At 39.4% G+C, this 27,676-nt stretch overlaps 1 protein-coding gene across 1 annotated transcript in view; it reads left to right on the top strand.

The window, feature by feature from the left end:
- The window catches only part of FOXO1 (forkhead box O1), a 116,521-nt gene extending 99,842 nt beyond the window's left edge, over window positions 1-16,679 (top strand). Inside the window, exons 2-3 of the mRNA XM_027856906.1 lie at window positions 11,070-12,421; window positions 12,933-16,679. Of these exons, the coding sequence (XP_027712707.1) occupies window positions 11,070-12,407 (1,338 nt within the window). The 3' untranslated portion in view covers window positions 12,408-12,421; window positions 12,933-16,679. The remainder of the gene's footprint in view (window positions 1-11,069; window positions 12,422-12,932) is intronic.
- Window positions 16,680-27,676: the final 10,997 nt, after the last annotated feature.

Below are 27,676 nucleotides of genomic sequence, written 5' to 3'. Positions count from 1 at the left end.
TGTTGGTGGTGATGGTGTGATGGTGGTGGTGATGATGGTGGGGTGGTGGTGATGGTGGTGGTGGTGATGATGGTGGGGTGATGATGGTGGTGATGATGGTGGGGGTGGTAGAAGAGGAGGAGGAAGAGGAAGATGAAGAGGTAGAATGGAATTGGGAGATCGAACCTCCTTTCATTAGATACCCAATGGTGAATGAAGAGACCACCCTCTGGGCAAGGTCTATATCTGGACTTGAATTGGGGAGCTTAAGGGTAGAAGCTGGCTAACCTATTTCAGGCTCTTACACAACTAAGCCAATAAAAAAGCAAGTAACTAAGTCAGGAAATTAAAAAAAAAAAGACCACTGGAATGAATTCAGACTCTCTTCTTGTATCTCTTGATAAATCTTTGTAGAATGTGTTAAAAAGTCATTACTGGAGAACAGAAGGAATTACAAGGCTAGGATTACAGAGACTTATAAAGGCTTTGATTGGAGAATCATCTTACTTTTAGGGAACTTGTATGTTATTATTTGACTTGAATATTTGTTTTGTTCTTGTTCAGTTGTTTTTCAGTCACATTTTACTCTTCATGACCCCCCTTGGAGTTTTCTTGTCAGAGATCCTAGAGGGGTTTGCCATTTGCTTTTCTAGCTCATTTTATAGATGGGGAAACTGAGGCAAACAGGGTTAAGTAACTCACCCAGGTTCACACAGCTAGTAATTGTCTGAGGCCAGATTTGAACTCAGGAAAAGGAGTCTTCATGATTCCAGGCCTAGCACTCTATCTGCTGTGCCACCTATGTGCCCTCAAATATGTGTTAGTGTGAAGCTTAAACATTTTTCCCCCCACGGTTCTGCTTAGATATAGTAGATCAGTTTTGCCGCATCTAGGTAACTTACATAGACATGGTAGGGTGAAAAAATTGTACTGCTTATACAGTATCACTGTGAATAAGCAGATCATAAAAATCTAGACATATCCTAAGTAATCTATTGTTGAACCATATTTCTTGCAATTGAGGGACTAGTCTCATCTGCCAGTCTCAACTTGAAATGGAAATCCTTGATGCCTAACATGTAGTAAGTGTTTAATAAATACATGTTCAGTGATCGATTTGGGTTCAATTATAGGCCTGTCAAGTTGTATTTTCCTATGTGTGTGAGTACCCCATTTCTATTACTCGATAGAACACATAGCCTAGGATGATAGAGAACAGACTTATGTTTTCCTAGTCAAAAAATCAAGGGCTTTGCCCTTCCTCTCACAAAACTAGCTTCCTTTGATATAGGAATTTCCTGTGGGACATAGTTAAACTACAGTAAAGGAAGCTTGTTGCTTCTCTTTTAATTACTTGCTCTTCAGAAACAAAAATCTCTGTGCAGTTTTGATATCTTTAAGTAAATTTTCTATCTGTCCATGATGTGGCTTTAAAATTTTTTTGTTTTTATCTTAAGGGTATGAACTTACTGGCTTTGCTCCTTTGAACCCCTTGTAAATAAGATCTGATCTTATGAAATATTTAGGCTTTTGGTAAGGGAGAGATTTTACTAAAAATCAGGCAGTCTCATACATTTTTTTTTTCCTTTATGAATTTCCCCACCTATCCTTTCTCTTAGCTTCCCCACCAAGTGGGGAACATCCTTCTTGCCTTCTTTGTTCCTTCAAACCACACAACTCCTCCTTTGCTAATGAGCTCTACAGATTTTACCCAAGTGCCTCTTTAAAAGCTACCTTTATATTTTAGAATATTTTGGTCTTTTAAAAATTCTACAGAGAAGATATGTACCTTACCATTCTGTCTTACGAATTTAAGAAAATTTTTACATTAAAAATATTTAGAGAGGGGATCATTTTGTTTGGAGGCTCTTACGTAGATTGTAGCTCTTAGTGATTCATTTGTGACTGAAGTTGATTTGGCTATAGAGAAAATCAAAGTGGAGGAATGGACCTTGAAATAGGGAGATTGTGATAAGTATCTTTTTCAGTCATAATCTCTCCTGGGAACGTAACCAATTCCATATATATATATATGTGTATATATATGTATATGTATATGTATATGACTTCTGTCTTCTGTAGTAAACTAAATGAAGCACAATTTTTCTGTGGACTCCTACAGATAGGTTTCTCTTGCCTTTCTGTTGTTTTATGATTATAAAGAACATCATTTCATATGTTCTTTTGTAATTAATGATGGGCAGGGGTAGCTTTTAAAGTCTTTTTGCTTTGAATGGCCTGACTTGGAGAGACAAGTTGTTTAAAGGTGGATGCAGATCTCTAGTAGTGCAAAGCTGAAAAATGTTTTTAATGTTTTGTTGTTCCATAGCTAGGGTATTGATCATACACAATTGGGCGGGGGTGGGGGGAGGGGGGCACAGATTGGGAGGGAGGGTGAGAAGGGCTTGCATTCTTTGCTTTAGCCTCACACATGTCCGTTTTTCATTAACATCTTATATTGTCAGGAATTCCATTTTTGTCACCTTAGTTCTCCAGTGTAGATTGGGGGAGAGGAGAAAGGGAAGCAGCCTTGGAAGGAAGTGATTGGAAAATGCTGAGAAAAGTAAAACATGGGGAAATAGGGACATGGTTGTTTAGGCGTACTGATAAGAGAGATTGATGTGATACAGGCCTAGAATTTAATGACAATAGTGGGCTGGATTTTAAGGCATGTTATTTAGCATGTCTTCTGCCATTAAATACCACATAAGTGTAAGCTAACCATTTATACGTACGTGTGCATACATACACACATACATATACACATACGTGTCTATGTGTGTGTGTGTGTGTGTGTGTCCCTCCAGTAAAAGAACTGTTCTGCAGGGCAACTCCTGTAGTTTTCTTAGCAATCAAAATGTGTTTCTTCCCCCCCCCCGCCCCTTGTATAACATTGTTCTGTTAAGAGCTTAAGGGAAAAAAAAATTATTAAAGATTATTCCTTTTTTTTTTTTGGAACTAGCTTACATTTCATGTACAGAGGCAAAGGCAGGAAGGGATTGTGTAAAAGAGAGGAAGCAGGAGGAGGGAATAAAGGTCACTTGGAGACTGTGTAACAATTCATCTGTTGAGAAAGTTCACAGAAATTCAATCAAATGCTATTGGAAAGAATCTAGTTTGTCTAGCATTTTGAAAGAATTTCTAGAATTTCTAGAACAGCAAGCTCTTTTCGTTCTGCGTCCCCGTCTCCAATGTGGAGATCACTTTTAGATGACTGAATGGTGCTGTTGCCCCCACCCTGATAAATACTGATGGGAGTTCTAGGCAGCCCCTGGGGAACTTGCTGTTTCCCTGGTTAGTCCCCAAAGCCTCTTTACATTGCCTTCCTGGAAGTAACACACATCATAAATCCAAGCTTTGGCAGCTGCTAATACCTCTGATGATTGGGTAGCCAAGCAGAACATGGCATTGGAGTGTCCTTTTCCAGAAATAAGCACACCACATTTTATAATAAGCATATTCATTTTGGATCACCATGATATGTGACTGGTGACAAATTTAGAATACTTAAGATAGTCCATTAAAAAACTTTGTTAGAGGTCAGGAAATGAGTTTTTTGTAAACTCATAGAAAACATTACTCTCTACCCCTACTAAATAAATAAATGAATTAATAAATTCCATCCCAGCCTTAATATTTAAAGTTGTCTCAGTGGTCACTCAGTTATTTAAAAAAAGGGAGGGAACTTTATACTCCCAAATTAGTGGGGACATTTTGAAGATATTCAGGAATAAGTTGGGTTTTTTTAAAACACACTAACCATCTTAATTTATACTGTTTTAGTAGCCAGATATTAAATGGAATAAAGGAAACCAAGGTTTTTATGACCTAAAATACATGCCCTATGTTTGTACACTAATACACAAACATACAACGAAACAACAACCATTGTATAGATGGAAATGATTTTATATCATCACAAAAAACAAAGATACACTTCCTTTTGAAGGTGCATTTCTGGGTCACAATCTATAAATATCTATTATCTAGAACAATAGTGTCAAACTCAAATAGAAATGGATCTGTTGGCCACATGTTGACTCAGAAAATTTCAAATTAACATTATCTGTGTTATATTTTTATTTATTTCATTAAGCATTTCCCAATTATGTTTTAGCCTGCTTTTGGCCCCACTTGGGAGTTTTACAAGTGCAGTTTTGTCTGGAATAATATTTAGCTATCATATGTGAAGATGTTTCTGACTTGTCATTGGGATGTGTGCTGTGCATTGTTTTTGCCTCTTTTTGTATCCTCAGCATTTATCACAGCCCCAGCATGTAGTAGATATTTAATAAATGTTTATTGACTAACTCACTAGCTATGGAGAATTTGTGCATCTCTCTCCACATTCTTTGACTTGCACTCCCTCGTCATCAACAGCACATACTTGCACAGTCTAGGGTTTGGGATGCAATTGCTGTCTCGTTCTTGGAGGAGGCACTAAACCGCTGGCCATGTCCGCTGCCACTGGGCAGGTGCAACGAACAAGCCACAGGTGGTGGACAGGTGAGGGACTGATTAAGGTAGAGGTCATGGAGTGGAGGGTTCTGTCCAGAGATCTAAGCCACAGGGAAGCCAAGGTTTCAGAGCTCTGGAGCCTGGTCAGGAGAATAGAATCAGAATCTTGGAAGATAGGAGATCAGAGGCTGAGCTAAGAAGGACTGCAGAGCCAGTGGGCTGAGTATTGCCTCAGTACTAGGCTAGAAGAGACCACTGGTTCATTAGATACCTGAGGCAAACTACTTTCCCCTCATGTTAGGAACACCAAGTACTTAAAGGATTTTTTAGAAGATTGACAGGGGCTGCAGAGGTGCTTTGGTCAGTTTGAGGGCAGAGGATTCAGGACTATGTGGGTGTGATCCTTAGGACTTGAAAGGGCTTTCAGATACACCCAACTCTTGGGGTCAGTGCTAGGTCCTCCATTTTCTCCTTATTTCTAGTGGATTCTCTTGAAATAGAGCTATAGCTCTGAAGGCTCAGCTTCATTAACACATTACTGTAATATACATTGTCCAGTAGTCCATTTTTTATGCTGGCTGCAGCTAGAACGTTCAGAACCCGTAGTATTACAATAGAAATGCAAAGCTTGACAGTGCTGATTTGAGAACACTTGCAATATTTGTAATATAGCAAAAATAATGAGCACAGTGCATTTTTCAGTGTACTTTCCATTTTTTCACATTAAATATGTCTTTTGAGGGTACTTGGTAATTTCTTTCTGTACAGCACCCTAAGAGTCAAAATTAGTTCCTGGAGTACATGTCTTACCGTATTTTCACTGACCACAGCCAATCAACAGATATTTTTCCACATCTGTTATGTGCTCAGCACTGTGGAGAATACAAAAAAAAAACCAGCATCAGGTGTGACTAGAGTAAGTAATGAAACATTTTCATAAGCCACACAAAACCAGTCTCCTTATTTCCTTTGTTGGTCTGTGTAGGAGTGTGTGTGCGCGTGTATGTGTGTGGCCGGGGGGGGGGGGGGGAGAGAGAGAGAGAGAGAAAGAGAGATTGAATTGGTAAAAACAAAGTTGGAAAGCCTCTCAGAAATAGCAGGAACATTTATAAGACCATCATTTCCAACCTATCCCTTCTGCTACTCCATGCAACAGCAAACTTCGAACATTTGTGCTTTCTGAAAAAGTGAGTTGGAATGCTCCGTGTGTTCTCTCCTTATGAATATATTGCCGAAGTCAGTCAATGAGTGCATGCTATGGACTCGTGGGAGAGCAAAGTTGGGGGTATTTTGGAGAGCAGGGAACTATAGATTAATATATAGGCTACTTGAAGTAAGTCAGTTTTTATTGTACTTGTTTAATATTTATATGCTTTAAAGATGCTTCATCCAGCACCAAAAATACTTTCCAAAATGCAGTTCTTAAAATGAGTGATCTAAAGTGTTTTATAATTCAATTCAACAAGCAAGAAGTGGGAGATTTTTTTTTTGAAGGGAAGGAAGGAAGGAAGCAATAAGTCTTTGCCTTTTTATCAAGCCCCTAAAGGGTACCAAGCACCATATTAGGTGTTGGTGACACAATGACAAAAAGGAAACATTTCCTGCCCTCAAGGAGCTAATGCTCTATCAGGAAAACATATATACATATAAATATGTGCAAAAATATACAAAATAGTTAACTTTGATGTCATCTGCAAAAAAACAATTTTTCATAGTATTGCATAGCTAGGTAGTACAGAAGATAAAGAGGTGGATTGGGAGTCAGAAAAACTTCAGTTCTAATTCTGTCTGAAACACTAGCCGTGTGACCCTGGGCAAATGACTTAAAATGTTCTCTGCCACAATTTACTCATTTGTAAAATGGAGATGATAGTAATAACATCTTACTCGTAGGGTTGTTGTGAGAATCAAATGAGATAACATCTGTAAAACGCTTTACAAACTTAAAGCACTGTAGAAATGCTAGTTATCATCATCATTACTTATGAATGCGACAGAGCAACATGCAAAAAAAAGTGTTGTTTATACTATGGGATGGAGGGGGAGGACTCTTTACTGAGGTAGGGTTAATGAATTAGCTGAGCTTCTGCGGGGAGGCGAATGGAAGAGCTGCCTCTGAAAAGGAAGCCACGTGGTTTCCCGAAGAATAAATAAGGAGGAGAAATGAAAGACTTATACATAGCTGTGGGGTGAAGCTGTCCGATAAGCTTGGCTAGAAGAGCACGTGTTGAGAAAATGAACTTTAGTGAAATGAAGAAAGGGATTTGCTGACTTGGCTTCTTTCAAATTAGATTGTGCAGAAAATGCAGGATTTGGAAAGTTCAACGTTCCCTTCATTCCAGTCTCTCATTTAATACGATGCTAGTTGGTAGTTTTAAAAATGAATATCTCAGAACCCTGACAATCGTGATTTGTCCGCTGTGGAGTTCCACTGGTGAAGCTATGCTTTTGTCATATCGTGTCTATGTTTGGCAAAGATTTGCAGATGCAACATTATTAATAGCAGTGCATATTTTCACAAGATTTACCTCTTCAACACTCCGTGCACCCCTCCCCCCACCCCCCACCCCCACGCCAAGTTAGTAAATCATAGCTTCTTTAATGTCCTGCTGGCTGTGTGAAAAACAGGAATTTATGTAACAAACTCAGGGCTGCAAACCTTTTCCTGTTCGGAAAATTTTTTTTAAATATTGGCAAAGTTAAGAGACAGCTCTGTTACTCAAAGAGCGACCTGAAATGTCCTCTTACAATAATATTAGATTGTAATTTTTTTGATGACTAAGGGATCGCTGTATGTTCTGAAGGCAGCATTTTTGGAGAGAGGGGAAATGTAGGTTAATGGTGTATGGGCTGCTTGACATGTAGACCATTTTTGTTGGGCTTGCTTAATAGTCACCTTTTCAAGATTCTTCATCCAACATTGAGAATACTTCCAAAATGCAGTTTGGACAAAGACATGACCCAGGCATATTCTGTAACTCAATTCAAAATTGTTGATTAATCCTAGACTTTGGGGAGATTACTATGGGGCATTTCCCCCTCTTTAACTTGACCTGTAATTTCATCGTGTAATAAATTCCTTTCACTAGTGCACATTGGTACTTGCTCTGCAATTTATAATCTTAGATAGTTGCCTGTGGGCACTGAGAGGTTAAGTAATTTGCCCAAGGTAACACAGCCAGTATGTGTCTGTGGGAGGTTTGAACCCAAACCCCAGATCTCCTCACTCTGTAGATAGTTCTATAATTACTACCCAGTGCTACCTCTATACTGTAGGGGAGACAAACAGTTTGGGAGGTGGGACACACATACGTGCACACACACACGCACACATACACCAAAATAAAACACAGAAGTGTTAGGGGAGGGATTCAGTGGTCTGCCTCAGCGTATGTACTGAGAGGCAAACCCTCCCTTTCCTGCCTTCCTAATTTAACATAAGAAACCAGGAAGCTACTATCTAGGAAAATCTTGCTTCCTCTTTACTATTAAACTAATTGTAACCAGAGAGGAGTACAGAAATTGCCTTCCTTTATAGATTTCATATTAGTGTATCTCTCTATGTGTTTGGGGCAGTAAAGTTCAAAATCTTTAAAATGTTTCAAGATAATATTCTAGGTCACAGGGGTGGGGAACCTGTAGCCTTGAGACCACATGTGGCCCTCTAGGTCAAGTGCAGCCCTTTGACTGAATCTAAACTTCACAGAACATATCCCCTTAATAAAAAGATTTGTTCTGTAAAATGGACTCAGTCAAAAGGCCGCACCCAAGGACCTAGAAGGCCACATGTGGACTCAAGGTCACAGGTTCCACAGCCCTATACAGGACTTAATTCACAAGTGCTCTAACAGTCAGAATGTCTGCTTCTGCCTTTAAGGCAAGATTTAAAACTTGGTATGTTGTTGTTGGTATACCTTTCAATCCCAGGACGCCATCCCGAAAGGTCACTAGGGATTTGGGTTTTCATAGAAGCAGAAGGGAGGTCCTGAGGGCTGGGTGATGGTGTGTTGGTATCTTCAGCCTGTGCATGTAAAGTGCTTTGTGCAAATTTTAAAGCACTAGATAATGTTGATGTAAAACAGTACCTTTGATAGACAATCACAGAGTAATAATGGCTTTGAAACCCTGATTCCCTTCCCTAAAGCACTTTTTTTTTTTCATTTTTCAATGAAAGCCTAGTAGATATGAAGAGGAGGAGATTTAAAAAGGAGGAAGGAGGATCAGTAATTTTCAAAATACATCTGAACTGCAACTCTCCTGCCCTCCTCTACCCATCAGCACGTTGACATTGTCATACTCCAAATAAAACTCATATTTAGGGTTGGAACTTTGACCTAAAGTCCTTCTCCCAGGAGAAGAATTTATTACACGATGAAATTACAGGTCAAGTTAAAGAGGGGGAAATGCCCCATAGTAATCTCCCCAAAGTCTAGGATTAATCAATAGTTTTGAATTGAGTTACAGAATATGCCTGGGTCATGTCTTTGTCCAAACTGCATTTTGGAAGTATTCTCAATGTTGGATGAAGAATCTTGAAAAGGTGACTATTAAGCAAGCCCAACAAAAATGGTCTACATGCCAAAAATGGTCTACATGTGGTTACTCTGGAGATCATTTTCACATAGGTCTGTGTTGTAATATTTGGATACAATACTGTGAATTGGAGAACATTTCAAATTTTAGATTTCTTAGGTTTAGTTGGGTTACACTAAAGCTGTGTGTGTGTGTGTGTGTGAGAGAGAGAGAGTTGTTTTTCCCCTTCCCTTTTCTGTCTTAAACAGAAAAGAATACTCAGCTCAAAATTTGAAGTGAAATATTTAAAATTCCCCTGTTCTATGATGACCCCTAATATAATTATTTCTCTTCAGACAAACTATGTCCCAAGTTGATGATATGAGGATGTGTGCACTGTGGCTGTATCTTTAAGTGACCACAAACTGAACCAGAACGTCTTTGTGTTTAGAAAGAGGAGAGAGGGAGCTAAGGTACGAGGTCAGTTGAGCCTTGAACCCTCTTCAGACAGAGAGGGGTAAGGGAAGGCTCAATGCATTTCTATAAACCCAAGATCTGTTCTGGTTATCAGGGAATTTGGCCACCTTACTCCTGGACTCACAGAAACTTAGCAGGGTCCTTGGGAGTCTGCAGGCCAAGCTATTAGGACATTGAATTTGGGTAGTTGAGGTGATGTTTTCTCCTTCCCCCCTCTAGCACAGTGTCATGAAATGTCTTTTTTCTTACTTCTCTGTGCCTAGAGACTTGGCTAGTAGCAGAATCTAGCTGGGACTGCCCGATGTATCCACAGTTAAAGGCAAAAGTACAACCGAAGCTTGAAAATGTTCCCTATCACCGTCTACTGAGGGATGGTGGGTTTGACGGTATCCCTCCTCCCCCATCCCTTCAGTAACTCCCTCCTGTACTCTGGGGACATTACAAATGGTCTTAGTTACAAATGGTACTACCCAATGTCACTTGGGCTTTCCCTAAAGGTCGTATAGCCCCGTTAGGGTTGTTGCCTTAGTAAATGAATTCTCTTCTGTCTATCCTGGACCTTCCCTTGTTAAATATTCCTCCTTCTTTTCTTCAAAAGACAAAATGTATTCACTGGTCTAATTAGATCTAATAAGGTTCTCTGTCAGTTGGCTGGCTGCTAACATTTTCTCTTCAGTATATTTTGTTCTTACAGTATTTTCTTTTCAAATTTAGCTTTCCTTTCCCAAATCATAGACTGTAGAGATAGGGAAGAGAAAGTCAAGAAGTTAGCTGCTTTCTCCCCTTACCTTCACCCAAGATTTCACTAAAGCTATAAAAGGCAATTGGTGTAGTTGGTGATTCCAATTACACGAACCAGTTTTAGAGGCCTCCTGAGGAGGGTTACAACTTCCTTTAGTAACTTTTCCTAAATAACAGAATTATTTCATAGTGGAAATTTTTTTTTTACATTGTATTCTCCAGATGTTACTTAAGGCTTTATCACATATATGAATATATATGACATATATTCATTCATGAACCCTATATCATAATTTTAGGCATCTTTTGTTATTATTAAAGGCACCCTGCCCCAATCACCTGTTCATTTTCCCCCTGCATGCCAAATGACATGAAACCATTCACTTTTTTTTTCCAAGTTATAAATTAGACATTGGAGATGAATTTTCAATAAAACTGAAAATAAAGCCAAAAATAAAATTATGAGTGGCATGAAAACAGGTTTTGGAGTTTCATGTCTACATGTTAATTTGCATTATTATTGTTCTTACAGGCCTTCTATTTAAGCGGAATTAAGGTAGAAAATGAATTAACTGGCATTCGTTCCAGTTCCTGTATTTTCCTCCATTAAAATATCCCACAGTCTTTCTGTGCATAAAGTAGATTGGTTAATAGTACTTGCTTTCCCCTTTGTCCATATTGTTAGTTTATAATACTTGCAGAAGCCAAATTAATTACCGGTCCAGGAAAATTATTTCTTACAATTGAGAACAGATACCTGTGTTGTGTCATTGGAATTTGTACTGTAACGTCTTTTAAAATTGTGCCTGTGTAATATAAACACCCACACCTCTATGTTGCATGAAGGGTTTCACAAATGAAGAAAGTACATTGTTTCTAATGTGTTTTGTTTCATTTTGCAGAATTCAATTCGTCACAATCTGTCCCTGCATAGCAAGTTTATCCGAGTGCAGAATGAAGGAACTGGGAAAAGCTCCTGGTGGATGCTTAATCCAGAGGGAGGAAAGAGTGGGAAATCTCCCAGGAGAAGAGCAGCCTCCATGGATAACAACAGCAAATTTGCTAAAAGCCGAGGCCGAGCGGCAAAGAAGAAAGCATCTCTCCAGTCTGGTCAGGAAGGTAGTGGTGACAGCCCTGGACCACAGTTTCCAAAGTGGCCTGCAAGTCCTGGTTCTCACAGCAACGATGACTTCGATAACTGGAGTACATTTCGCCCTCGAACTAGCTCAAATGCTAGTACTATAAGTGGGAGACTTTCTCCCATCATGACTGAACAGGATGATCTTGGTGATGGGGATGTACACTCAATGGTCTACCCTTCATCAACCACTAAGATGGCTTCTACTTTGCCTAGTCTATCAGAGATAAGCAATCCTGAAAACATGGAAAACCTCTTGGATAATCTCAACCTGTTGTCATCACCTACATCATTAACTGTATCAACTCAGTCTTCACCTGCTACAATGATGCAGCAGACACCTTGCTACTCATTTGCACCGCCTAACACGAGCATGAATTCACCAAGCTCCAATTACCAAAAATATACTTATGGTCAGTCCACCATGAACCCATTACCCCAGATGCCTATACAAACACTTCAAGATAATAAATCGAGTTATGGAAGTATGAACCAATATAACTGTCCTGCGGGTCTCCTGAAGGAATTGCTTACTTCTGACTCACCTCCTCATAATGATATCTTGACGCCGGTAGACACTGGTGTGGCTCAGCCCAGCAGTCGGGTAATGAGTCAAAATGTGATGATGGCCCCCAACTCGGTGATGCCAGCCTATGGCAACCAAGCATCCCATAATAAAATGATGAGTCCTAATCCCCACCCACACCCAGGACATTCACCACAGACATCTGCTGTCAATGGGCGTGCTTTGCCCCACACAGTGAATACCATGTCTCACACTTCAGGCTTAAACCGCTTGACCCCAGTGAAACCATTATTGCAAGTGCCTCTGACTCATCACATGCAGATGAATGCTATGGGCCCATACCCTACTGTGAACAGTTGCAATGGTTATGGAAGGATGGGCATTCTCCACCAGGAGAAGCTCCCTAGTGACTTAGATGGCATGTTTATTGAAGGCTTGGACTGTGACATGGAGTCTATCATCCGTAACGACCTCATGGACGGAGACACATTAGATTTTAACTTTGACAATGTGTTGCCTAACCAAAGTTTTCCGCACAGTGTAAAGACAACTACACATAGCTGGGTGTCGGGCTAAGACTTAGTGAGCAGGTAAGTTTCCCAAATACTAAAAACAAAAACAAAAACCCCAACCTTCCAAAAGCAAGATTTGAAGGGGAGAAAGGAAGGCAATGACTGCTGAGTCTCTGCACTGGTTAGGAAATATTTGATGCTGCTCTATAAGGGGCAGCCAGTCGATGCCTTCTCATTCTCTGCCCTCTGCAGCTTGTACGTATTCCACGTCAAGCTTAAGTTTAATGAGGATTCCTTTAACTGCCTTCAAGATTTTCCTTTGACAGTTAAATGGCTGCCTCGCTTTAGTAGCTCTTCAATAAATGAGTGCATTTGATACACATCAAATGCTGATTTTTTTTTTAAGTGGAATTTTCCCCATTGAATGGTTTCAAAGCTGTTTGAGCCACTTTTGGTAATTTTAGCTTTCTCATCTTTAGGGTGGTGGTTTTTTTTTTTCCTTTAAGTACATGTCTGTCACTGTAGTGTGTTAAGCAACGTGTATCCTAATTTTGGCTATATTTTCATTGTTTCTTTTTGATTTTCCTAGGCTACACTTAAAAGTACTTCAGATTTGTCTGACAGCAGGAACTGAGAAAAGCAGTCCAAAGATGCCCTTCACCCTCGTTTTAGTTTTCTTGATAGAAAAAAAAAAAAAACAAAACACAACACACCGCAACAAAAAGCAAAAACCCGTGTTCCTTTCTTTCCTTTCGTCAGACTTGGCAGCAAAGATACTTTTCCTGTACAGGATGTTTGCCCAATGTTTGCAGGTTATGTGCTGCTGTAGATAAGGACTGTGCCATTGGAGATTTCATTCATTACAATGAAGTGCCAAACTCACTACACCATACAATCACAGAACAGACTTTTCGGATCATGTAGAGTGTTGGAGTTTTGTATATAAGCAGTAGGTAAAGAATTGTGTGTGTGTGTGCGCGTGTGTGTGTGTGCGTGTGTGTGTGTGTGTGTGTGTGTGTGTGTGTGTGTTCATATGTTCTTGTTTTTTAAGAAGATCCATTTGGTCCAAGGAAAATTTATACTCTTTTTGTAATGCCGTGATGGTCTCATGTCCTAAGTAAGTCACCCTTTTTTTGTTTGTACTACCTATGTTCCTATGAACTGATGACTCACAGTGAACCAAGATCTGCACTCAACAGCTCCAGGATGGCTTCGGACTTTATTCATATTGCCACATGATTCATACAACATAGCCTGTTAGGAATCATCTGAGTTAATCGATTTATCAACGGTTTTGAAACAATAGATTAAATACCAGCTCGCACAGGTCTTTTCTATTGTTTTTTTTTTAATTGGAGGTGGGGTGGATAGCACATTGGTGCAAACATTTAAATGGTTCTCATTTCCAGATGAATGATTTTTATTGCTGTTGGGACTTGAGATAATTTTTTTGTGGGGGGAGGGGGGAACTGTAATGTTTTCTTAAAAATTAGAGTCTTCTTTGTTACATAGTCAGCTTGTAAATTTATGGAATCACAGGTATTGGGCAGCATTCATAATGTTCATTTTGTATTTTTAACTGTATTAGTACTAATTTTATACGTGCTTAACTGGTTTGTACACCTTGGGATGCTACTTGGTGATATTTCCATGACTAATCTAAAAAGAAATGAAGTCATAATTAGGATCTTGAATACCAAGCATATCTGTCCCATTTAGGGGCTAAGAAAGTGATGTATAGTTATAGACACTTGGCATTTCATGTTTAGGAGGATCTAATCTGCTATTATATGTACATTTTTAGAAACTTCATCTGCTTCTCTTTCCATGTTAACAATGTGTACCACAAAGTGTTAAGTAGTCTTCGATAGATGCTTGTATGATGCTCACCTTTATTTCCTAGAGGTCTCATCATGTTTTAGACCAGGACCTTCATCTGAAAGGCCATAGAGTCATAGAAATAGACCAGGAAGGGACCCCTGAGGTCCAGTGGAGTTCAGCTCTGTGAATTTTACAAATGAGGAACTCAAGCAAAGTGATGTGACCAAGGTCACACAGTTGGCCAATGTTCTGGACCCAGGGCTTTGACTCCAGAACCAACACTCTTTCCTCAGTACCACACTGCAGTCTTCTTATTTTTGCAAACTGGAGTTTACAGAAAAAGTTAATTTAGTATTAGACAAAGTTTTGTCAAATGTTTAGTTTTGATCCCCTGCTCCATGTTTGCCATATTTCAAAAGGTTGGGACTATTGTCCTTCCTTGAAGTTTTGTTTACACACACACACACACACACACACATGCACGCACGCACGCACACACTTTCCTCCTTTCCTTTCTTTTCCTCAGATCACTTAGTGCACTATGCACATTAATTTTGGGGTGAGGATTTTTAAATGGAATAATACTGATTATTGAAGACTTGGTATTCGTAATTCAGGTGGGTTTTAATTACCAATAATACAGGTGGGTTTTAATTACCACACTAACATTAAAAAGAAGTTGTTTCAGAATCTCTAATTTATGCCTCTTAAAGAAAAAATATCTTAGGACAAGTCAAGAATTTGAAGATTTCTTCACCATTCCCATCACTATATTTTAACATTTTCCAATTACCTGTAACTTGTAGGCCAAGTTAATTGGAGCCCAAGTCCCATTTAATCAATCAGTGTTTTCAAGTTATTCTTTGAATGTTCCAAGACAACAAAATAAAAGACCAGGTGCACAACAGTGTTCATTTTGGCTTGTTAGGAACACTGATTTCTTTGCATTTGTCTGTATACTTAGCCCAAATCACACTTGCTTTGTCTTGCATGTTAATTGCATCTCTTTTGGCTTTTCTCAGCCTTTCAACTATGCTTAACAGAAATGCAGCCACTGTAGATGATAGACAGTCTATAGGCCGGCTCTATTATAGGCCTCCCACTGTGGCATTCACTATCTGAGTCGCTGATGATCTCAAGACATGGAAAATCCTTCCAACCACCACATATGTAGCTAACTCCATTGGTGGCCACTCTAAAAAGTGGTCTTCCCATCTGCTGAGTACTACAATATTTTCAGAGTGTCTGTTTGCTTATTTTAAATCTTAGCTTCCCTAATTAGTAGTCTTACTCTATCAAATATAACCTGTTAAGTCATGGTGCCAAAGTATCTCTTAAATTTTATAATTCCTTGCACCACCATATTACTGTTTTACCACAATACATACTTTCTTCCCACCATAGTATGAGGCATCCCCCCCTCCCCCCAATCCATTCCTTTAATTAGAGAGGCAACTAAAATTACCTTGTGAACTTTTGACTACTAGGTAGACTGATGTACTTTTATTTTCTACTTTCTTGGGCCTATGTCTTTGAATTTCTTTTTCCCCTCACGATCTCTTTGTGTCAGATTTCTAATATTAATCCCATAGAACTCTGGGACACCATGAAGTCTGATGAAGGGCATTTTGTCTGTTTTAATAGCAAACATTATGTGACCTCTAGTAATTTTTTTCAGTTAAGAATACTGAATTTCTGGAATAATTTAGTTTTGTCAATTATTGTAAATGATTGCTTTGTGAAATGTGCAAATGATCTTACCTATGCAGCCATGTTTGATTTATTTTCTCTGGTTTGTACTGTTATTGAAAGTATATTGTATTATAGAACTATTCAGATATTTTAAATATAAAGATGTATTGTTTCCGTAATAGATGTATGGAATATATTTAGGTAGTTAATGCATTAATTGGAAAGCTCTGCTTTAGCAAACTGACAAAATGCTTAAGTTTATAAGCAAAAGTTGTAACCCGAAAACTGGTAAATGAACAGACCATCCCTAAGAAGAGGACGGGAAATCTAAAATTGGACCAATTTTCAAACCGTATAAAATTTGCACTTGTTAAACCACTGGATGTATGTTATCAGTACTTTCTCCCTTTCCTTTCCCCTCCATCATCCCTTTATTTGAAATTCTTCCTTTCAATTCTTCGGTTTCTTAATTTATAACTAATTTTAAATAAGGTGTATCCTTGTGTTTTGTTGTTTTGTTTTCGTTTTGGTAATCATGTATAAATGCAGCGTGGTTTCTGCAGACAAAACACAACTTGGCATTAAAACTGGCCTCCTACTTGAGGGTGTTCCACAGACCAGCAGTATCACCAGGGGTAGGCATGGAAACTCACCGGCTCATGGCAGTGGTCACGGCCTCTGTTTCACCACTCTGGTTCAGTCACATTGCAGACTTCAAGTTCGTACTTAGCTATTTTCTGAGAAGTGCCTGATGATGATGTACTTACAGACACAAGAACAATCTTTGCTATTATTGTATAAAGCCATAAATGTATATAAATTATGTTAAAATAGTTTGGTGTCTTTTTTTAACCCCTATTGTGAAGGATGAACTAGGATTTTTACTATTAGTAGTGACTGCAGTTGGGCTCTGATAGTCACAATTGCATAGTCAACTCAAGTCTGGAAATTCCTTTACTATTTCAATAGCCTGTTCTGTTGAGAAACATTTTTACTGGGGCCAAATTTGAGCCCCAGGAGAGACCAAGGACAAGTAAAACCCCCTAACAACAAACTACCTTTGAAGTGCCACATTTGAGAGATTGCTTGGGATGAATGTCTCAGGCTACATCTGGTACTTTAATTCCTGAATTTGTTTAAGTCTACTGACAGAGCATACCATGTAAAGGTGGGTTGAGAAGTCCTCGGGGGCAAGATGTAAGACACATCCCTACATGGCTAGGTGTTCATGAGGCAGAAATACCTTTTAGCAGGGTCTGTGGAGCAGTGGCCTTAGAAGGCCATTGTGCATTAGGAATTCTCGTGCATTGAAGCCTACCTAGCTCAATGGAGGATTTCAGTCTTTCTTGAAGTGGTGGTAGAAGGGGGATTTGTAAGTATGCACCTTACAGAAGATACCTGAGGAACCAGCTAGTTTCGGTTGGTTGAATTGGATTTTAAAACCAAAGTAAAGTCCTATCTTCATTTATTTTTATTATCTCTTACATTTTTTGCTAGCTTAGTGAGTTAATGTGCCAGGGAAATAGTTGAGTTCTCCTATTTATGTGCATACATATAAACACAATCTATTTTTTTGGAAATTCTTAAAACAGTACTAAGTATTACAATTAGAAGTTCAGACAGTACTATACGACCTCTGATTTTGCCTAATTGTCAGGTGTGATGGATTTGGTGGGGAGAGAGGTAGACTTCTAGTTTGGGAAGGGACTTTGAGTCCTCCCAAATGCTTGTTCCTCCTGATTGGGGAAGGGAGGTAAAGTAGGATCTTGGCTCCAGGCTAATTTCATGGACACATAAGACAAACCAGGCCAGGAGGAGAAGGATATTGGTGGGTGCCAGAAGGGAAGCAGGAGAGCTCTCCTGTGCCTGTTATTTTCCCCTGTGGTTCAGGTATCTACAGTAAAGGATCTTACCAGTTGAAACTTACACTAATGGTCAATTATGCAAAGGTAGATGAGGTGTATGTGGGGGGTGGGTGTCACAGAATAATCAACACTTTCCGTGACTGAACTTCAAATAGTAAAATAGTGGTCACTGAGAACCTGTACCTCAATGCTGTTGTCCTGGCCCAATAGATAGGGAAGAATAATCTTAAGCTTAGGCTCACCCAGGGTGATTTCCATTGTTTTCTGAATAGCTGAGATCAAAAGAATACAAAATTTTTTAAGCACTTTGATGATTCATATCTATATGAAAAGTGTTGTCTCCTTGAAGGATAGGTGCTAGGCAAAGTTCAGATGAATCTTATAAGAGAACCTTAGGAAGAAGGTGAGAGGCTTGTGTTTCTGGGACAAAGCCGTTCATTGGAAACAAAAAAACTAGACATGGAATGGAGGAGAGTTTGGGGCACAGTTAAAGTGTTAGCTCAAGGTGCCTTTCTGGAATAAAGGATACTGTGGGATGGATTGAACTTTTAAAAGTTGGAGACATGTAATGAATGGTCAGTTTGTACAGTATGCATGCACACACATGTATGAAGCTAACCAGTATATCTTACCAGAATGGAAAACCACCAGTTATGTACACCTATGTACCAAGCTTGGTGCTAAGCAGTGAGGATACAAATGAGAATCAAGACAGTTCCTACTCTTGAGGAACTTACATTCTAAAGAGAGGAAACTACACAAGGGAAGGTCAGCTTTGTGGCAGATGGAAAGGCCAGGTGGTACTGAGGGTCCACGTGGCAATTGGTAAGGTTCCATTGAGCCTTGGGAGCAATGACAGTGTATGTCCCCAGGTGGGCCCAAGGATTGTAGGGTAATGGGGCTTTTGGTTAATTAGAGATGAGACTGGGGGTTGAGGGGATGGTCAGCATCCAGCTGAGAATAGACATTCAGCGCATAATGTAAACTGGGCAATTGAGGCAGGGGAAAGGGAAGGGTTCCCGGGTTCCTCATCTGAGCATGTATTACTCCCAGTCCCATCTAGCTACTTTTTTGCTGGGTTTTAAAGCTGGGAATTTTGAGAGCTGAATGTGAAGTGACTTAGACCCATGGAAGGACTATGGCAAAGCTAAATCCAAGTATAAGATGGCCTTTCTCCCTAAAGACAAAGATCTCTGCTTTCTTACTGTAAGTTCATAGAACCACAGATTTAGAGCTGAATGGAGTCCTTGAGGTTTAAGGGATTTGCCCAGGGTTGAGTTTCTGAGATCAAATTCAAACCCAAGTCTTCTACCATGTCCAGAGTTCTATCTGTTATACCTAGCTGCTTCTAAAAGGTCTGTAAGTATCTGATAGATCAGTTGAGGGAGAGTAAGCCCTCCTCAGGTAGAGATGAGAGAAACATGACAAATGAAACGTAAGAGACTCGGCATTCTGGTGTGTCATGGCTAGAGTGGACTAATGAGTTAGAACTTGGCCACCTTGTTTCTGCTACAGGCCAATACCGTCACATGGTAAGATGTCCTTAAAGGATTTTTCTCTTTCCAATAGCATTTCCTAAAGATAGAACAGCATCCCTTACAAGGTTTCTTGGCTTCTCAAGTGTGTGATATACATGTAGACACATAAGGCAGGACGAAGCTGGCCTTGTAGCCTGGCGGACGAGATCAAGTCCTGTCTCTGATACGTACTGGATGTGTGACCTTTGGTAAGTTATTTAACCTGAGAGGTCAGTAGGCCGTTTTCTAAGATTTTAGATTGGAGAGAAGTTAACCTGCATTTGGTAGAGTAAGTTTCCTACCTAGGAATTCTCTTCAGTGAAATCACAGGACCAGTCCCTATTTCTGTATATCTGTACGTAAAACAAAAGCTTTTATTATCAGTTAAAAAATAGGAAGGCTTACTACCTTCTATTAAGGAGACAATGTTACAAACATAAATCATACATAAAAGTAATATAGTATGTGTGCACCACACACTTTAGGAGAAGCCAAAAATCTTTGTAAGGCATGATTTTACCTTTGGGCCATCCCATTGTGAAGGCAGACATTTTTAAAAGGCATCTTACTATAAAATAGTATTGGTAACTGGGAGATTGAGGCTAAATTAGTCCCCCCTCCCCAACCTTGCCACACTTGGGTGCTGGGTTCAAGGCACTTGGATAAGTCCATTCTTAACGCACACAGCTTATATCTTCCCAAATGAGGCTTGTTTTTACTTGCTCCACAAAATAACCATAGTAAGAAAACAAGGACTTTTCATCTTTTGAGGAGAAAAACTGCTTTTTGCATTGGTTTGACTTTGCCTAGGGCTTTTTATCAGTCGGAGTCACTTCACATTCAACTGTCAAAAAGTTCTTGGTTTGGAGGTTAAAGATGACAGGGCTGGGAGTAGGAGGTGGTTAAATGAGAAATCAATTGGGAGAAATTGGGAAGGTGGGTTCCTCTTGGTGAACTGAAACCTCTGTATTACATTCTGCTAAGTATTGTTATTTTGGTGCACAACCACGAATATCCCTCCGGTTAGGTTTTACAGTGGACCCACTTTAGGACAAATTCGACCCCAGCTCATATTTCTAATGTTTTTGCCTTACCAAGGGTTTGTGTATAATATGCTGCTTTGACACAATCATTCCTTTATCCCCCGCCATGAATCAGATGCCTCAACATTTCCAAAGAGCTATTTTTGGTGTTTGAAAATCCAGAACTGGGAGCATTTCACTCCAGGCCTCCATTTCCACATAGTAAAGGCAGGGACCAAGAATATGTACCACTACCTGCCTCACAGGTTTGATGTGAAGATTAGAGAATGAGGTAATGTCTGTAAGTGGCTTCCAGTGCCTCAAAGGAAGGCCTTTTACAAATACAAGGTGGTATCATTATCTCCTCAGATGATAGTGGACGTGTCTCCGGTGTGGAGCTTTTGAGGAGTCAGCAGTTTCTTTGAAGCTGAAGCCAACGAATAAATCTTGCTTCTTTCCTCCTTCCACTATTCTTTCAGTTCCTTTAGTCCTTCCATCAGCCAACCAGAGGTATGGGGAGACAATCCTGAAACCGAAGCCTGGGGCTTGGCACTTGGTAGATGTTTAAGAAATCATTATTAACTGAGGGAGCTCCTTTCTTCTTAATAGCATTTTGGATTGAAATTGTTTTTTCAGGGTAAATTGACACCCAACTTGGTGGAAGTACTAATACTTTTTAGAAGCCTACTATGTGCCCTGTGATGTGCTGACTAAGCTTTGAACCCCCACGATTTCTCCTCCACTTCATCTGCTTTCCCTACTGGTCTACAAAGACAAATTCAGATGAAGTCTGGGTCCATCTTTTCCGAGATCCTCCTTGCATATATTAATGTATTTTGATAAATAATTGTTTGATTCAACAGATGTTAGGAATCCACTGGGTCCAAGTTATTATGCTAGAGATTTAAAAAAAAAAAAACCCCACCCACCAACACAAAATTCCTACTTTCAAGGAGATCGCAATCTACTAGGAGAGGGCAGTGGCCCTGAGGGAATATTCACTCAAAAAATGGTAAATTTTAATGAAAAATCAGAGTCTCTGCAGATATTCCAGAAGCTTTCACCTACTTGGCATCTTTATGGATGGCCTTATAAGTCAACAACATTATAGAGATTTTGACTCCTTGTAGTGATGAATGTATGTGATTGAAAAGTTACCCCCAAATCACTTTTTTCTTTTAAAGAATAGCCAGATCACTTAAAAAAAAATAATGGAGAGCCTTTTCTTACCCCTCCCTCTTCCTCTCTCTATCATTCTATCACTTAACTGTTTTTGTCTCTAGTTTATCCAGTTTGCCTATCACTGGATGAGCTAGGTGTTTTGACTTTGTTTAAGGTAAGACCAAAACAGGGATCAAAGACTGCTTTAGCAGCACTGTGCCCATGCCTACACGGTGGGTGTAAGATGATTTCAGTGCTGTTAAAGGCTAATTTAAAGAATTGAGTCCCGAGTTAAATTTTTACCCCCATGACTATCCCAACATCTGGATTTAGCTAATAGCGAGAACTCTTATAATCAGTCCCTGGGCTGAGAACCCTCCTTTCAGTTTGCCCAACTTAGACTTGGGCTTGGTTATATTCTGAAGGTCTCCTAAGCATAATGTATACAGAGCACGATAAAATATGAACAAGTCATGACAGAATGCTTGCTGTGTAGACACTTGTCCATGTCACCAAATTTCTAGTGATAGTAACTTTCCTCCATTTCCTTTACGACTTCTGGGAGGCTTTGGGAGAAAGTGATGCCTCACACAACATTCCAAGTATTCTGCTGATTCTTTAGAGTGGCAATCCTGTCCCCTTTCCAAAAACAAGGAGAAAATTAGATCTCTCCTCTGATAGATACTTTGCAATTTTGCCCTTTACATATACATCCATTATTGCCAGTACCTGCACCATATCTTATTTCTAGGAGAAAGTTCAAAACTAAATAAATAAATGGTCAACTTGGCATAAATTTGTTTTTTTCTTCTCGAAGATCCAGTTATGAGCTTGGAAATAAAAATGGAGCCCACACTGTTTCAGTGGATTAATAGGAGTGGAATATTATTTAGGATTCGGACCAAGTTTTCAGTAAAGGAGGGAGGTTGGTCAACTTTTGCTTTGACTTTGGTCTCAAGGTTGACCTCTGTAGAAATTTCACAAAGAGATGCTACAAAGAATCTTAGAGCAACAACTAGTATCCTTAGGGCAATGATGTTACTAAGGTCCTCAGTGATGTAAAGTTACCTACATGGGTATGATCACAGGACATTTCAAAAACCGAGCATGGCCACCAGGATCCTCTTTACTCTGAATCCAATCAGAAGATACCAAGGAAGTTGTGACGTTCTTGATTGATCAATCACCCAGCACTTAATAAGTACCTACTATGTGACGTACACTGTGCAAAACTCTGGGGATACAAAGACAAATGCAAGAAATGTTTCGGTTTTCAAGGAGTTCACATTCTACCAAGGGTGAAGATAGATTTGTTTACTTGTCAATCACTTTTCTTAACACAAAAAGGTCCAAAAAACAGGAACAGTGGTAGACCTGATTTCAAGAAGGGAAATACTTAAGGTCAATAGACTACTTTCTGAAAAAGCATCATTACCATTCCTACCGACAATTAAAATTATGTTCATATTTGCTGTCACCAGGTTTTAGGCACATCCAGATAACTGGTCTTTGAGATTTTCTCCACTAATGGCAGTTGTGGAGGTGTTGGCAAACATTCAAAGTGCTTATCTACTGAAGTTTCACAAAGTTAGAAACTGCTTGCTCTAATTTTTAAGTCGTTACCTTCACTCGCAGTGGGTTAGCTAGGCTTTCATAGCCCCTAAATCAGATCAGTTGGAGATGAAATAGTTATTTTTAAAAATTTACTTACGTCTGTGGATTTGTGGATCCTTGGGTGTATCCACCATGATATGGGATTGGCTAGCCATTGGGAGAGGGGCGGCTATGGTGGGAAAGAACACAAGCTTTGGAATCAAAAGACCTGTGTTCAAATCCTCGATAGGCTCGTTATTATCTGTGACTTTGGGTAAGTCAGTTCCCCAATAAAAAAGAGAGGGTCTGGCTAGATGCTTTCCAGCTCTAAATGATCATATGATTTTTAGAGATTTATTTTTAAGGGAAAGTACCAGATTTTCCTTTTGAAGGTAGTCAAAATTGTCTTTCTCTGTTTCTCTTCTTTGCTAAAAACAAGGACTTTATTTAAAATCAGCAAATAAAAATTTATTAAGTGCCTACTATGTGCTGGGCACTGTGCTAAACACTAAGGGCCAAATTTCGTCACTGTCAATGAGCTCATGAGACAAGATGCAAACAACTCTGTGCAAACAAGGCATATGCAGGATAAATTGGAAATAATCAACAAAGTGAAGGTACTACAATTAAGGGCCTCCAACTGGAATCCAGTGATAGCTCAACCCAACTATTGGGTCGTCATTGACAGTACAGAGAGTGACCAGAATACCTGTCATTTAAAATAGTTCTGTGTTGTTCTTATATAAATGTCATCCATGACACCTAAAGCGACAAAGAGCTCCATCCAGGTAAATACGGCCCACAAGACCTTGGGAACTCTTAAAGCTTCTACTGGCTACACTTTTTAATGAGATGATCATCTCCAGTGCTTCAGTTCTTTACCAGCTAACTTCTGTCTCATGTCATTGTTTTTCCATGATATCTCCATTAAAAAGAAGGGAACTCTTTTTCAAAACTTTGAATAGAACTGGTTGGAAGCATTAACAGTTGAATGGAAAATCACATAACCATCAGCTTTTTGGGGGTGGAGGACGGGCACAGCAATTTGAGCAATTGTCCCTGTCTTATAAGAAAATCATATGTTAAGAAAAATGGAAGACTTAAAGATGACTCAGTTGTCCTAAGGTAATATTTGGGTACTGGAAGGAATTGGGATGGGATGAAAGATGTAGAGAAATGAATTCTTCAATCTCTTGGTTGCACCAACATGCAAACTATTCTAGGGTAGATAATTTTCATTGTCATCCCTGGGCATCCATCTCACTGTGTTTTGAGGGGCCTAGAGACATTTCCAGTAGAAAGCTTTTTATTTTGTAACAAATTAGGAATCTGCATTTCCTAACTCTGCCTAAAGCATGGATCAAAATCCATCCAGTTCTTCTCCCCTGCTGTTTATAAGCATCTGAGAAACAGATAAGAATTGAATAAATGAAAACTCAGTCTCTGTTATAGATAGTCGTTAGAGATTGAATTTTCATTTATTCAATCTTGTGCTGTTAAGGTTTTCTAATGCATTTTGTGCCAAAAAGAAGCTTGAATTTTTCATGGAGAATTCCAAACATAATAATAGCATTTATACTATATTTTAAGGTTTGCAAAGTACTTTATGTATTATTCCACTTACTCTTCACAACTGTGGGAGGTAGGTGCTATTATTATTATCATCCCCATTTTACAGATGAGGAAACTGAGGCAGATGGAGGTTAAGTGACTTGCCCAATGACTGAGGTCAAATTTGAACTCAGGTCTCCCTGACTCTAAGAGTAGCACACTATTTAATTTGTCCTTTAGGTGTGCTTTTTTGGATCATAGCCACAATATATGTCTTGAAGAAAAAGATGTGCTTATCATTAAAAATAACCAATTCACAAAAACTGCAAGAAAAGAGGCCATTTTAGGATTTTGGTAGATGAAGCAACTGAAGTCCAGAGAGGTTAAATAACTTAAATAGCCGAGACAGCAGACTGGAAATCAGAAAAGACCTGGGTTTGACTGCTGTCTCTGAAACCTGATTTGTAACCATAGGAAAATGGCTTAACCTTTCTGAGCCTCAGGGTGCTCATCTGTGAAATGGGGATAGTCCTAACTCTCAGCACTGTGTAAATGCCAGCTGTTATTACTATCCAGGCTTGAAATCCAGACTTCTACCTTCGTGACATCTCTCATCCATGTCCCCTTCTCTTCACTCATACAAATGCTACCATGGGACAGGCCCTTATCACTTCTCACCTTGACTATTATGATATCTGTCTAATTGGTCCCCTTGCCTCAAATTTAGCACTAAATCTAATGCTTTCTCCACATGCTGCTATTTGATATAGTTGCAATTTGGTCTTAGAGAACTTAGTAAAACTTGTGATTCAAGGAAGCCTGGCTACGACCTCTGAGGTTTAGAAGAGGAAGGCACAGTAAGGCTTGCAGAACATGAGGTAGAACACAAAGCTGGTGTTGGGGGTCTAAGCTACATCATGAGATGAGAAGAAACAGGTATTCTTGTTTGTGGAAGGAAAACTATCATTAAGAAAAGTGCATTATTAGAAAGGTTTTTTTTTTTTAACTCAAAGGTATTTTTTGTGATTCTAATAATGCTTGGCATTTGTGATACCTTTATGTCCCGTTTCAGAGGATTCTGGGGGCACTTTGTAAACACTGATTCAGTAATTCCTTGATTACCCTTTGGAAAGGAGGTAGGAAGTACACTCAAACCATTACCTAGTGAGGAAAATTTGTTACTACATTAGTGAATGTCACATCTTTTTCAAGAAATTTTACTGAAGGACAGTCATGGTCTAAGTAATATTCTTTCACAATAATGCCAGTAAACAAATTGTAACAAAGCCCCCATGTGAAGGTTGCAGACCCTTAAGTAATATAATCTGGCAGATTGCCCAGTTATAAGATTATTCCCACGAATGTAACTGGCCCCCTCCCTTAATATAATATTGTTTCACCTAATGGCATGTTTAATTGGAATTAGGCCTTCTTCACCGTAGAAGTGATTCTCTCTACAGCCGATTCCCAGATCTATATATTGGGCCCTAATCTTTCCCCTGACCTCCAAGTCCATATCACCAACTGCCATTTGGATATCTCAAATTGGATGTCTCATAGGCATCTCAAACTTAACATATCCAACACAGAGCTCATCATTCAAACCCTCCCTTCTTCTCAACTTTTACTTTTGAGAGTATCACCATCCTCCAGTCGTGCAGACTTGAAACTTTGGTATCCTTGACTCATCACTTGCACTCAACCAACATCCAAATGTGGCATTTAAAAGGTTTGAAAAACATATTTCTGGGTAATCATTTTATTGATAAGACTACCATGTTTATTAATAAAAAGAGGTCAGTGATACTCTTGAATGCCAAAGATCCCCACAGTAGTGGGCTCACAGTTTATATATTCTTGGAAGAATGGGTTTTCCTGAGGATGGCAATCAACTCTGGTTAACAATGAGAGAATGAATATTACAATGAGGGGTTGGCCTATATAACAATGAGGGTCTTGGGGGTTACATGACTTGGATCACCCAACTCTAGGTCAAAGAGACTTCAGTTTCCATATCACCAGTCTGACAAAAGGGAGAATCCACATTTTCCCAGACCTGTCTGAGTAAACACAATGAGCAGGAATCCTCTCATTAGCCCAAACTTAGAATTTCTTTTACTGTCTCATTAGATCTTGGCCTGAATAAGTCTTTACCTAGGATTTCCCACACTGGTTGATTTCTGGATGAGGAAGTAGAAAAGGGGAAAAACCTTGGTTCTGATTCAATAATTAGTTAGTAATAGAAGAGTGAAATAATCATTTCTCTCAACTTATCAAACCTTATCGTTTCTACCTTCGCAACATCTCTCATATATGTCCCCTTCTCTTTGCTCACACAGATGCCACCATGGGACAGGTTCTCATCACTTCCTGCCTGGACTATTATAATAGCTCTCTAATAATTGGTTGCCCTCCCTCAAGTCTCCCCACTCCAATCCATCCTCCTCTCAGCCACCAAAGTGATTTCCCTAAATGGGGGTCTAGTCATGTCATCCTCTTATTTAATGAAATCCAGTGATTACCAGTCACCTCCAGGATCAAATAAAAATTCTCTGTTAAGCTTTTAAAGCCATTCACAACTTGACCTCACCCTGGCCCCTTCCTACTTTTCTAGTCTTTTTATACTTTATTCCCCTCCACGTATTCTATGATCCAGTTATATTGACCTCCTAGGAAGATTGCATATGACACTCTTTCGACTGTGCCTTTGCACTGGCTCTCGCCCATGTCTAGAATACTCTTCCTTCTCCCTTTAATTCTTACTTTCCCTGATGTTCTTGAAGACTGAGTTCAAATGCCACATTCTGCAGGAGGTGCATCTCCATCACCCAGAAACCACTCTTTCTTTGAGACTCATGCTATTCATATCTACTAACCAATCACCTGGTAGCAGTTGTCTACAGACCCTCCAGGTCATTCCCCTTCCTTTCTCAATAAGTTTGGCACATGGCTCACACTTTTTCTCTCCTCTCCAACTCCTGCCCTCATACTAGGGGACTTCAACATATAACGACTCTTCCTCAAATGTCCTGATAAGTAATTTCCTCAACCTACTCTTCAGCCACACATAAAGACGATTATACCCTTGATCTTGCCTTTACCCGCAAATGT

Source organism: Vombatus ursinus, unplaced genomic scaffold (assembly GCF_900497805.2).
Source record: "Vombatus ursinus unplaced genomic scaffold, bare-nosed wombat genome assembly UNPS02011700.1, whole genome shotgun sequence".
Lineage (NCBI taxonomy): Eukaryota > Metazoa > Chordata > Mammalia > Diprotodontia > Vombatidae > Vombatus > Vombatus ursinus.
This window is presented reverse-complemented; position numbering and strand designations above follow the sequence as displayed.